Source organism: Filicampus tigris, chromosome 4 (assembly GCF_054856515.1).
Source record: "Filicampus tigris isolate MCC_2025a chromosome 4, RoL_Ftig_1.0, whole genome shotgun sequence".
NCBI lineage: Eukaryota > Metazoa > Chordata > Actinopteri > Syngnathiformes > Syngnathidae > Filicampus > Filicampus tigris.
Window position 1 is genome coordinate 24,339,918 of NC_141220.1, and position 13,299 is coordinate 24,353,216.

Genomic DNA, 13,299 nt, shown 5'->3' on the forward strand with positions numbered 1-13,299 from the left:
TATCTATTTTAGCTCTGATATCTTGACGCTCGTGAGTCGTGGGCTGGTTTCCAAAACCGAAAGTGGTGTCACTATCAAGACCGGTCCGCTTGTTGTCTCTGGTCCATCTCGTCGTTTCTCCTTTGCGGGTAACTTGTGACAACTTTCACCGCGGCGTCCACTTGGTTCGGTTGCTGTGTGTTCAGAGCCGAGGGAAGCGAGCATGGAGATCGAGAAGGAAGTGAAGAAGGTGAGTCAACGCCCTGCTAAGGTGCGCGAGGAGGACACAGTGCAGGTGGTCGTCACTGGCCGCCAAAGATAAACCTCCAAAAGTTGTTCAAACTAGTTGGTTTGACACCTTTAATCAAACGGCGTCGCTTTTGTCACACTGTCATAACCATATTGTTAATTTATGACGTCATTTATGGTTCAAATTCAGTTTACAGTCAATTAGCCTCAAAATAACTCCCAGATTTAGCAAACACTACATAAAACACCACATTTTTGTTTCGTGTTTTGGATAAAACAAAACATCGCTGTATTGTAGACAGATATAATCCAACAGTAAACGACAATGTACGAAAATCTAGAATTTATGTTGGCTGTATGCCTTAGGGGTCTTGGTCTTGTAATTGACGTCAGGAATTGGATTGGGATTTTCCTGGGTATGGGTGTTAGTTGTATTCTCCAGCAGCTCTGAGTGTTTTCATTCAGATCTTTCTGTGACTGACTGCTTGTCCCACTCAGTAATTGGTTGAAAAGGCAGCCCCTAGCTCTTCTTGCCCAACAGTAGCTTATTTGCTCTATATATTTCTACTTTGTCACTTGGTAGATATTTTTTTTTAACATTTGTGGATGCTCAAGCTTCAGTCTGCTTGAGTGAAGTGTGTGTGTGGGGGGGTGGGTTAGTGGATGGGGGGCGTCAAGGTCTTATAATGCCCTTGCATGTGGGCAAGGAGAGCCACAGCCACCGCTGCACTTTCAGCCAACTATTTAACGGGATAAACAGTCAAACCCACAATTTGAAATGAGAACACTTGGAATGGAAAAAATTGAATGTGGAAAAAAGAAAAAAGTGTGTTAGCAGCCAGACCTATTTAAGGGGGCATCTTTGTTAGCATGTTCATAGACGCATTAACTAATGTTTTGTTGAGCTGCCAGTTGACCCAGACAGGCTTGCTTGGGCGTCTGATTTTAATCCCCAGTAGAGATAAACACTCGAAAATGTTGAATACTCAGCTGTCTTCACTCTTCTTTGTGTCATTAAACAGATGTTTCATGGAAACATCCTAACCTACAATCAAGGAAGTCACCCTGTCAAACATCTTGACGTGATCTGACAGATGTGAAATTGCAGATGTTCCAAAATCCCAAAGGAAAAAATAAACTCATTAATTAAAAAAAAAAAACACTATTAATTTCAATAATATGCAAAAAAAATGTTGTATCACTATCCATCCACCTATTATCCTAAACCTCTTATCCACATCAACGTACAATTTTTGTATCAATGTAATTGCTAATTCAATTACATAGGGTGCGCCTCCACAACAAGAGGCTGCCATGTTTTACCGCCATCTTTCTGCTACGGTAACCCAAAAGAGACAAACGTAGAAAACATAGTTTCCCCAAATCATGACTGCAGTGTGTGTAACAAATGCAATGCACTTACTTTGTTAAGTGAGGGATTACTAGAAGTAGTTTGTGATAACATTTTGCTTGCACCTCTGCTGAAGTAATTGGTGGTAGGCTGTGCGCCTGCTTCAAAATGCACACTTTCGAGCTAAAGTTGTTGCATTCTATTAGTTCACCACTAGATGGCACTAAATTGTACACATTGTACCTTGAAAGTTAACATTTCTGCAATAAAAGTTAAATATTTTTTAAACTTTCACAGTAAAAATCTAGGTTAATTCATCTTTTTTTTATTTGGATTTTTTACATTTGTTACCGTATTATACTTTTTCTCTTGTCATGTAATATTTTTCATTCTTTCAACATTTTCAAATGTGTTTAATAAATGTTTTAAAACATATTTTTTCTACTTTCTTTAAAATGGGTTCAGTTAGTCATTTTCATTTTTAAAATGGCTGTAATAAATTATACTTTGATATTTTGTTACATTTTTTTCAATGAGTTAACCATTTTATTGTTTTCAAAGTCTTTAAACATGTTCAGTATAAGTATAAACACCCACATTTTTTTGTTTGAGTTTTAAGTCTCAATGTCGCAATGTGACCTGCCCTAGAAGTCTAAAAATAAATTAACCACTGTTAATAGGAAATAATAATGCTAGAAATAACCTGTTCAGGGTCAACATGTTGCCATTGCAGAACCTTTGGTAATTCTACAGGCGACGTTTCAAGTTGCATCTTACCTTTCATGCTGCTTTTTTTGTGTTAGCATCTGATTGGTAAAATAGGTTTTTAATGGAGAGAAAAAAAACCTCATAGAAAATTAACATTTAAATATTGACGAACATGAGCAGTCGCCACAACATTAGGTACACCTCACTTAAGGTTGGATAGCAATTCCTTGAACTAATTGAAGTGCTCGAACAGGAGGAAGTGACACATTAGGAGGCTTCCTGAGTCAGCGTTTTTGAGGAACCACGGCGAGTCACCGACCGACTCGGTGACCATATATAGTCGTGAAAGGATGTCGCATTGGGTTGTGTATCTAATGAAGGCGTCACCTTAATGTAACGTTTGTGTTTCAGATGACGCTGGGACACGAGTTTGGTGCGGGCGCCGCCTGCCTCAAGTGTAAAGACAAGTGTGAAGGCTTCGAGCTTCATTTCTGGAGGTGAGACCTCCACCAAGGCCGAACTAGTTTATCCTTTGTTCTAGTCACCTATTGTCCTACTTTCCATAGATGCGTTAGTGCAGGGGTGTCAAACTCATTTTTTTCGCGGGCCACATTGGTAGTTTTTTCTTGGAGGGCCGTTATAACTTGAAGCCATATAAATGTACAATTTGCTTATATTATCACATATGCACAATACATTGGCTGATAACGACTTTTTTAAAATCAATGGCAAGTAAAAACTGATTGGTCAACTATTTTAAAATTTATTTTAAAGGAGGGATTGGTAAAAAAAAAATAAAAAATCTTGCAAAATCTCATATCTCAGTGTTGTTAAAAGTCAAGACAATTTGAAAGAAACATGAAGTCGACCCATATGATTTGCCTTCACGGGCCACATAAAAGGATGTCGCGGGCCAAATCTGGCCCCCGGGCCTTGAGTTTGACACCACTGCCTTAGTGACTCAAGGACTGGACAGAAAACCATGAATGTGCAACTTTTTATCCACACAAGGTTTCCTGGAAATCGGTTTCTGCCTAACCCTAACATACTATCAACCCTCAACACAAACCTTACTAATAAATGAATCCTCGCCCTTACCCTAATCCATAACGAACTAACTAACTAACTAACTAACTAACTCGCTAGCTAGCTAACAAACTAGCTAACAAACAACTAAGTAAGTAACTAACTAACTAACTAACTAACTTTTACCTTATACAGATTAACCCTAACCTGCCCCCCCACAACACTCTTTGTAAACACACAATAAGAGAATACAACAGAGGGGTAAAAATCCCAAAAGCAATATGGTGTGAAGCAGTTTTGTTGTTGAGCACATCTTTCTTTGTTGAGGAGCAGTCTCCAGCAGTGCCGTTCTTTGAAAAGTGACAAGGCCGCTTCGTTGAACCCAACACATGGACTCACAGGATGACTCACTCGCTCGATTGCTCCAAATTCCAAGCGTGTGGGATCAGAGGCTCAGAGATTTAATTAGCAACACTTGAGCGATGTCACAACACAGAGGCTCTCCATTTTGTTCGTTGACACATCAGCAATGTAGTGTTGGCTAAAATGGTGCAACGAGTGCTTACGTAAACGTCTTGGCAAGGTCTCTCTTCAAGTGTAATTTTGAACATATGAGCCCACATGGACACGTAATGGCAGTCATAAACGATTGGGCTCATAATTACTGATGTTGCCAAAATGTCCAACTGGTCTGCTTGTTTCAATGGCCTGTATGTGTTTCACATAAATATGAAAGAGCTGTTGGTCCATTATTGTTTGTTGCAGAAAAATCTGCCGTAACTGCAAGTGCGGGCTTGCGGAGCACAATGTGCAGATGAACTCGGAGGAGAACAAAAAGGTCAGGAGCGCCGTCTCTACCTTTGATACTTGGTTTTTTTTTTTTTTTTTTTTTTAACATTTTATGGGATTGATTATCGTGAGTTAACTTGGTATAAGCATTTTAAAGAATGTTTCATTAGTTATTTTTATTTTTCTCACATTTTTGAAAATGGGTTTATTTCCTTTTATTTTTTAATTTAAAAAAAAGGAGTTTAGGTCAGTTTGTGTTTTCCATATATTTTTTTCAGTTTACAAAAAATGTTTAAATATGAAGTCAACACAAAAAATATACTTTGCAATATGTTCTATGCACCTTCACTAGTCTAAACATGGCATTCTGATTAATATTGTGATTGTGGAATATGAGTTAAGTAGCAAAATCCACCTGTTTTAGCCATCTGCAGGGGCGGCCATTTTGTCACTTCTGTCGACTGAAAATGACATCACAGTTGCTCAGGGCTCAAGTAACGACCGATCACGGCTCACTTGTTTTCTGAAGCTGAGTCATGATTGGTCGTTTACTGCTTAACTCATATTTCACAAATGCAATATTAAACAGAATGCCATGTTTTGACTAGTGGGACAGCATATAACATATTCTTGTAAAAAAAAAAAACATTTTTGGGTCGACTTCCTTTTTAATGTTTTTTTTTTTTCCCCAGACATTTCTAAAATGGTTACAGGCATTCATTTTATTTTTTTCACCCCCAGATGTTTAAAATGGATTTAATTAATTCATAATTTAAATGTGTCCATATTAACAAAAAAAGATTATTGAATCAACTTTTTTTTTCCCCACATTTAAAAACATGTTTTTTCCAACGTTTTTGTTGTTGTTTCTGATTGTCCTGAATGTCCTTGCAGGTGGGGAAGCTCTTTGAGGACACAAAGTACACCGGCCTCATTGCCAAGCTGAAGACGGACGGTGTCCCCGTGTATCGCGGCAACGCCGTCACCATCACGTTGGGCGGCCCCGCCACCGCCCAAACAGTGTTACCGGGCACCGCCCACACCGTTTTACCCGCCTCCGCAGCCGTACCTCACACCACCACCACCACCACCGCCGCTGCAAGTCTCGTCCCGCCCGCTGCAGCCTCAAGTGGTACGGCGTCCGGCGGCGTCCATGCAGCCTCAGGGGGTGCGGCGTCCAGCGGCGTGCAGGCCCGTCCGGCTGGCGCGACTCCCGTCAAGGCAAACGCTGCGAGCATTTCCGTCAGTTCCGCCACAGCCAACGTAGTGCCGGTCACCAAAGAAACGCCTCTCAAGTCTGTCACGTATGAGTGGGCTCCCCCTGTGGCTAACAAATATGTGGTAAGTTTGCTTACTGTGTATGTGTGTTCGCTCAAGAGATGGGCATGGAAATTTGGCAAGTGATCATTGAGGATTTGATCAAAGTGGAAATCAACCCATACATATTTTTTTCAAGAATATGTTCCAAGGAGGCCCACTAGTTGAAACACAGCGTTCTGGTTGGTATTGTGTTTTTGGAATATGAGTTAATCCACTCGTTTTTAGCCATCTATGGGGGCAGCCATTTTGTCACTTGTGTCGACTTATGATGACACCACAACTGCTCAGGGCTCAGGTAACGACCAATCAAGGCTCAGCTTCAGAAAATAGGTCAGCCGTGATTGGTCGTTACCCGAGCCCCGAGTAGCTGTGATGTCCTTTTCAGTCGACAGAAGTGACAAAATGGCCGCCCCTGAGATGGCTAAAAACGGGTGGATTTTGCTGCTTAACTCATTGGCGTGCACTCTTAGCTGGTTTGCTTTTGAAAGAAGAACAACAATGACGTCAGCTATTGAAAGCTGAGCTACATTGCAAATTTATCAAAAACTTTGAAACTATATCTACAGTTTTTTTTCTCGTTTGTTTACAAAGGTCTGAATGTGCTGTGCTGGTTGTTTGGTCTGCAGTCATATCTTAGTCCCAAATATTTTCCCTTCCCCTCTTCCGTGATTGGTCCATTTTTGCTTCCCTTCCTCGCAGGCGATGCGCTACATCGAGCTGCTCCCGCCCGAGAAGCGCCCCGTGGCGGGCACGGAAGGCGCCGCCTACCGCCGGCAACAGATGGCCCGCCAGCTGCCCGAGCACGACCAGGACCCGGCCAAGTGCCACGAGCTGAGCCCGGCCGAAGTCAAGCAGATGCAACAGTTTGTGCGCAAGTACAAGGACGAGGCGCTGGGTGTCGGCGACGTGTTGCTGCCCGAGGAGATGGTTCTGGTGCAAGCGGCGGCGGCGGGTGAACCAGGCAGTGCCGGAGGGGCTAAAACAGCGGGGCCGGGAGCAGTGGGTCTCAAGGGGGCTGCTGGAGCTGGAGGGGCAGGGTCCGTCGTGTCTGCTGGAGGCGCCGTGGGTACCGCGGTCACTGCTGGAGCCATTGCCGCTCCAGGAGCCCCGCAGCAAAGCTTTGTAAGGACTTTTACTTTTATTGTTCTTATTTATTCCTATTTATCTCTTACGCAACACTGCACAGTGACTATGTGCCAGAGTCCACTGAAATGTTAATCGTCACTGATATTGGCTGCTTCGCTTTATTCGCCGCGAGGCTCCACGTTATAAAATGGGATATTTGCAGAGAAAGAAGTTACAGATGGATTTGTATTTACAACAATACTTAACCATAATTATAATTTCATATGTACGAAATGGAGACGCTTGTGGTAAAAATGTACTGAAGCGCATGCTCTCTTGCAGCCTTCAAATTGACTGTTAAAAAAAAAATAAAAATGGAGCAAACAAATTTTCAAAGTGGCTGTTTTCAAATAACATTCAACTGTTATAATTTTAAATGCACAAAATACTAGAGTAATTTTCATCAAAACTTTTAACATTTAAAAACAATTTAGAATAAAAAGTCATTTTGCACATCAAAAAAAATCATGTGACAATTTTTCTATTTGCAATTTAAAAAAAACATGATAATTTTTCATTAAATTTGTTTTTCATTTAAAAAAAATTTAAAAATAAGTGATACCTTGTAACTTTAAAATGTATTTACAATTTTAAATTCAAATTGATTACGATTTTAAATGTAAATATTAAAGCAATTAAAACGATTTTAAATGTATGTATATTTTTTTACACATTATGACAACCTTTTTTAACATCCTTGCCATTCCTTGGCCCCAAGATGGCACCAAAGCAATATTTTTATAATAGGAATGTCATTGGCTTTAACACAGTCAGTGAGTGAGTTTTTCTTTTTCTTTTTTTTTACTGAATAATGCATGATGTATTATTAGAATGTACAGCGGGGCGCAAATGTCACATCAAAGTGTTCCGTTGTGACTGTGTGACGGATGTTTGGCTGTTGTGTGCGTGCGGCGCATTGTGTGCTGCTTTGGCACCGAACGGGGCTTTGTTAACAGCGCAACAATAAGCGCGACACACCAGCGCAGCTAATCTTTCAGCGACAATTAGCCGACATTTCCTCGTATTTAACAAACAAACGTAAGGACTTTTTATGTGCCTTTTGGACTTTCGTCCGAGTGCTAACTACGGCAATAATGAACAGAACGTAGAAAAAGCCCGGAAACAAAACACACAAAAACAACAACAACAAAAAAAATGTAGGATTGTTGCATCATGGTTTTGTTTTTTGGGTAAATTTAAGTATGGGCCTTGGATCACTTTTGCTTGGGACGCCAAGGCACTTCACTCCTCCATTTTGACCAGTTAAGAGAAATAAAATGTTCTACTTATTTATTTTTTAGCATTTGTTAATTATGAGTAAGTCAATATTGATTCAATTCATAAAAACTTGCTTGGTTAAGTTGGAGTAACTGTATTTCATTATTTTCCATATCTTTGTTTAACTGTTACAAATCTTTGTTTAACTGTTACAAATCAGTGTTTATTACATTTTTATTTTTTTATTTTTTGATTATTACACCATTTTAATATTCTGTTATTATTTTGGGTTAGTTAATGTTAGTTCACTTGCAGTATCTCCATCTATTTTGTTACTTTTTTCTTCATTTTATTGTTGATTAGATTACCATACAATTATTTTTATTTGTTCAGATTTTGTATAAGGTTGATTATCCGTAATTTTATTTTTCCGCATTTTCTATGGATTAATATTAATATTTTTATACATTATTATTTTTATTGTTTATATTCATCATAGTTTGTAATTATTCATCTTTTTTTTTTTTCTTTTTATTTGAGATATTTTTATGGTTTACTTAACAGTGGTTAACATTGAGTAACCATTTCTTTGCTATTGTCGTTACAACATTTCTGGAAATGATTTTCTCCAGGTTGGCTTACAGTTAGCGCTAGCGCCACCTCTTGCTTGTACCTAAAAATGAAAGGAAGAAGAAAAAAACGTCACCTAATCTCCCTCCCTGCAGTCGTGCCGCCGCTGCGATCAGCCGATGCGCGTCGGCGACCCGGCCGTGTACGCCGAGCGGGCCGGCTACGACAAGCTGTGGCACCCGGCCTGCTTTGTGTGCTGCACCTGCAACGAGCTGCTGGTGGACATGATCTACTTCTGGAAGCGCGGAAAGCTCTACTGCGGGCGTCACTACGGCGACAGCGAGAAGCCGCGCTGCGCCGGCTGCGATGAGGTGAGACCGATAGGTGGAACCATTCTGAGTGTTTGCACGTTTTTCTGTCGAGAATGTTTCATTCATTTATTGCTCTTGAACATTTTATTTTTCTTAAATCATGTGCAGTGTTGGATATTAGCTTAGTTGTTTTTTCTTTTTTTTTTTTTGCTTTTGTTTCTTTTGTAATAGAAAAAAGGCAGCCAAAAATTAGTCAATGGTGACTGCCTCCACATTTTCTCTGCAGGAAAAAAACCCTGATGAGTTTTTTTGCGAATTAAGTGGTTTTGTGCGTCCGCAGCTGATCTTCAGTAACGAGTACACGCAGGCCGAGGGCCAAAATTGGCACCTGAAGCATTTCTGCTGCTTCGACTGCGACCTGGTCCTGGCCGGTGAAACGTACGTGATGGAGCAGGACAAGCCTGTCTGCACGGTCTGCTATATGAACAACTATGCCGTGGTAAGACACTGCGCCGGTAGCCCCACATTGTAAGCCAACTACTGCTTGCTACATCCACAAACGCGCTTTGGTCACACATTTTCTTTTTATTTTGAACCAATTGTACGGAATTATAACATGAACATCTTCAGTGTGACACATGGGCCTTGCCATTTGCTTAGTCACTTACCCGCATGTTTGCTTCAAGCTGTTTGTCACTCCCTGTTGAAGTTTACTGTAAAACTGGAAACTGGATTTACACCAAAATCTTTTAGCAAAACATGATTTCGTTTGCTGAAAGTCCACTAGCTCAATGCTAACATAAATTGTGAAATGCCATTGGTGGGCTCATGGAAATGAGCATGTTTTTTATGTAATTATAAACCTTCAAACAACTGCTACTTTAACATACATGGAGCAGCAATGCAAACAACTTCCTATATTTAATCGCAGTGTTGAAGGTAGAGTATGTATTTTTTTAAACTGCTAGCAAGATTTGAACGTAGCGCCACTCGCTCACAGACACGCTTTCTTTCTCTCCAGTCTCTGATTGACTGGTTTTGTCGCACCGTGACCCAGAGAAGGATGATTTTTCAAAAGGGCCTTTGATATTATACTGTCAGCCCATGCAGTTTAATATTTGTCAAAAAGTGTTTTGTTTTTTTTTGGGTTTTTTTACTGCGTACTCCATCTTTATTGTTCAACCTGTGCTTAATGTTACATTAACATTAAATTTACTTCTCAGGAATTAAACCTGTGCCTTGTTTTTAAAAAGCAACGAGAACAACTACGCTGTGTCTTTGACGTCCACAGAAATGTTCGGGGTGCGGCGAGGCGGTGGAGCCCGAGTCGCAGCGCGTGTCGTACGGCGAGCACCACTGGCACGCGGCGCCGCAGTGCTTCAAGTGCTCAGGCTGCGCCAAGGTTCTGATGGGCCAGCGCTTCATGGCGGCGCAGGGACGGCTCTTCTGCTCAGTCGAGTGCAAGAAGAAGGCGTGAATTCAAGATGGTGGCGTCGAGGTGAAGCCAATTGTATGAGTGCCTTTAAAGTCTGCACTTTTTTTCTATTCAGGTCTCAGCTATGTACATTAACTACTGAAAACTGCATTAGCTTGTTTCATTAAAATATGTGTTTATGACTGAATATTTGCTGATTTCATAGTCTGCCATTTTGGTGTGAAGCAGCTCATTTTGTACATTTTCAAGGGTACTTCTGAGATGAACTCTGCTTAGAGAGATTGCCCAATTGCTACAAATATTTTAAGCGTATACGGCATGCTAATGGGAACAATGGGCGATGCTAAATTGGGGACTCAGCAGTGGTCCAGTAGTGAACCCCGTACGTTTTAAAAATATGAGTCCAATGAAGCCAATTTCCTTCAGATACATGAAATGTAATTTTTATGTCTATCATGAGAAGATCAACAAAAAAGTCTCAAGAAGCCACTGTGAGCAGGCAGTGGGAATCTTTTTAAACGTCAATTAAATTGTCATTTCCAGTGAAGATGTTCTCAGCTTAGTAGCACACCATTTAAAAAAAAAAAAAAGAATAAAAAAAAAAAAAAAAAATCCTCCCCTGAAATTTTCTTGTTTTGTGTATTCAAACATCCATAATTCACTGCCAGTAGCTGACAATTGAGGAGAAAACTTGAAAGTGTTATCTTCAAGAAGGGACCAAAACTATGCTGATACTCCAAATACTTTGTACATTAAATGATTCAATTATTAAATAGCATCAAAAGTTGATATGTTTGCCCTTTTTATGTCATGTATTGTATGTATGGCGTGATGGAAAATGTTGGCGGGTAGCTTTCATGGTTTTACTCTCCTGGCGTTGGAAACTATTGACAATTCCAGGAAGCGTCATCTCCCGAGGAACGCCATTGTCTCCAATAGCGACACGGCTACTTCCGCTTCATTCACGTCTGATGTGACGACCACTTTGTCAACCACTTCAATGACTCTACAATTTCTCCGTTGGCCTGTAGGGGACGCCAGTGTACGCAAGAAGCAAAGTGAACTCCCGGAATTGGTAACATGTCTGTGAGGTTAAAGCAGGGAAGGGCCGGGTTTGGGGTGGGCGTGGTCAAATTGGGATTGACAGGTGGCCACGTAGCATTTTTACTCTCATTTTTTTTTACATACACAAAATAGCCACTTCGTGAGGTACACCATAATTATATTTAATACATAGTGTGGATTTACAGAAACACATTTACAAATAAACTTGAAATATATAAATAAAAATAAACACCTTTCCCCCCCCTCAATTCTAACTCAGTAGGGAATTTAACACATCCTCATTCCACAAAATAAGGTCACACAAAAGCACACAAATATATGGCTCAAAAACAATGCCACAAAAGTTGATGTTTCATTATGTTCCATCTGTTTCATGTTTTCCAAAGACCACAATATGAATCAAAAATAAATATATTTTCGTCTTACTGTTATTATAAAATGGTTTAAAAATAAATCAGCCTCAAAACAAGGTACAATCATATTTTTTGTAAGACAAAAGTCAAATACATTTTAATAAGAATTGCTCAAAATCAATCAAGCCACAAATAAGATGCAGTGTTTCCACAAAATTAAACTTGATGTTTTGAAAATATTTGTTTTCAGAAATGACAAACAATAGGCGAATTATATCATTAAATTAAAACTGCTCAAAATATATCAGGCCTAAGTAAAATACACCATTTCACTGATATCTCTGCCTGTAAAACTACCTTTCCCCAAAAATATACCAACATTTAAATACAATCATAAAAGACAACAATTTTAATTCAACTATTCAAATTAAAATTGTGTAACGAGGCCACAACACTAATACATATTTTTAAATGGATTTTCCAATAATACAAAAAGACAAATGAAAAGTTAATTTCCCCCCAAAATAAAATAGACAAAAATAATTTTATTTAAGATTGTTCCTCAATATAAATTAGACCACAACATGTGATGTTTCCCCTACTGTATTGACGAGCTTGTAAAAATGTTTTTGTTTTTACCCACAAAACTAAATTTCTTAAATTGAGAAACTGAACAATTTACATGACAATTCTCCAACGTAAATAAAATCACGCTACGAAAAGTCTCTTTTTCATTAACTCAGCTGGAGTTTTGTCTTTTCCAAATCATTGTGATGTCAATGTCTTATTTCGTTTTGCATGGAGCTGCGCTTGAATGCGATGATTTGCGTCATGTGGCGATAATTTGCATGATGCAAATCACTCAGCGTTTGCCTCAAAAGAAAAACCTTCCGCCTTCATTTGTTCTTGCAGTCCAAACCCTGAACTCGTAAATAACCTTTGGAAAGTTTTATAATGTTCAGATAGATGCAGGCGCACCTGTTGAACAAATGTGAACCGATTGACTTCTTATCAAAACCACCTTCCCTCACTCAAATATTTCCATGACGAAAGTGCAGTTGGGAACTGAAGGCAGCTAGTGTAGTGCTCGACGTTTTTGACCCTATTTCCAAAGTGGCGTTTTAACAGTGAATTTGATTTGATTGGTTGACAAAGAACCGTCGTATGCTCTCCTTTTGGGTTGGGGTGATGATTTTGTCTGCTCTGAATGTGTCAAGAGTGAAGGCAAGTGTAGCTTTACACAGTTAACATGGGCATCATTTCTCTTATGAAGAGCCAATTTACACTTAGTCATTCATATGCGCATCGTCTCTGTGGCGCAATCGGTTAGCGCGTTCGGCTGTTAACCGAAAGGTTGGTGGTTCGAGCCCACCCAGGGACGTTTTTCAGGTTTCGGCGTAATTACATGTGTACACTCTCTACGTATTCGAGGTTTTAACTTTTACTATTTTATTTTTTTCAATGTATGCATGTGGTATATTTTTTATTTTCATTTATCATTTTACACTTGAAAAGTACATTTTGTCAGGCAGAGATTAAGTGGCTGATCTGCTAAATAAAGTGCAGATTTGTTTGAACATACTACAACTGTATGTAGGCCTCGTTGGCGCAGTAGGCAGCGCGTCAGTCTCATAATCTGAAGGTCGTGAGTTCGAGCCTCACACGGGGCAAAATTTTTAGAGGGTCCTCTTCCATAGGCTAGAAATCCAGACTCATCGCTATTGAATGTGGAGGCCAGTCGCATAATCATTTCTGAGGCGGGGCAAACCTGAACCAACGTACAGCGTAATTAACCAATCA

At 39.8% G+C, this 13,299-nt stretch overlaps 1 protein-coding gene and 2 non-coding genes across 3 annotated transcripts; all 3 read left to right on the forward strand.

Annotated features, from left to right (window-relative positions):
• The first annotated feature begins 11 nt into the window (after positions 1 to 11).
• On the forward strand, positions 12 to 10,870 carry tes (testis derived transcript (3 LIM domains)). Its single transcript, XM_086028396.1, has 8 exons — positions 12 to 229; positions 2,699 to 2,784; positions 4,079 to 4,151; positions 4,997 to 5,443; positions 6,122 to 6,544; positions 8,491 to 8,706; positions 8,987 to 9,145; positions 9,938 to 10,870. Exons 1-8 carry the CDS (start codon positions 203 to 205, stop codon positions 10,121 to 10,123), a joined length of 1,617 nt encoding a protein of 538 aa, XP_085884522.1. The 5' UTR covers positions 12 to 202; the 3' UTR covers positions 10,124 to 10,870.
• A 1,936-nt stretch (positions 10,871 to 12,806) lies between these two features.
• On the forward strand, positions 12,807 to 12,880 carry trnan-guu (transfer RNA asparagine (anticodon GUU)). The gene has a single exon. It is a non-coding gene; the product is annotated as a tRNA-Asn (tRNA).
• Positions 12,881 to 13,096: 216 nt separating this feature from the next.
• Positions 13,097 to 13,169, forward strand: trnam-cau (transfer RNA methionine (anticodon CAU)). The gene has a single exon. It is a non-coding gene; the product is annotated as a tRNA-Met (tRNA).
• Positions 13,170 to 13,299: the final 130 nt, after the last annotated feature.

Excerpts from the sequence above, each read along its gene's own strand:
- tes (XM_086028396.1), top strand. The coding sequence starts at position 203 with ATGGAGATCGAGAAGGAAGTGAAGAAG. Across the intron at positions 230-2,698 it reads TCGAGAAGGAAGTGAAGAAG|ATGACGCTGGGACACGAGTT; the intron begins GTGAGTCAACGC and ends TTTGTGTTTCAG. Across the intron at positions 4,152-4,996 it reads ACTCGGAGGAGAACAAAAAG|GTGGGGAAGCTCTTTGAGGA; the intron begins GTCAGGAGCGCC and ends ATGTCCTTGCAG.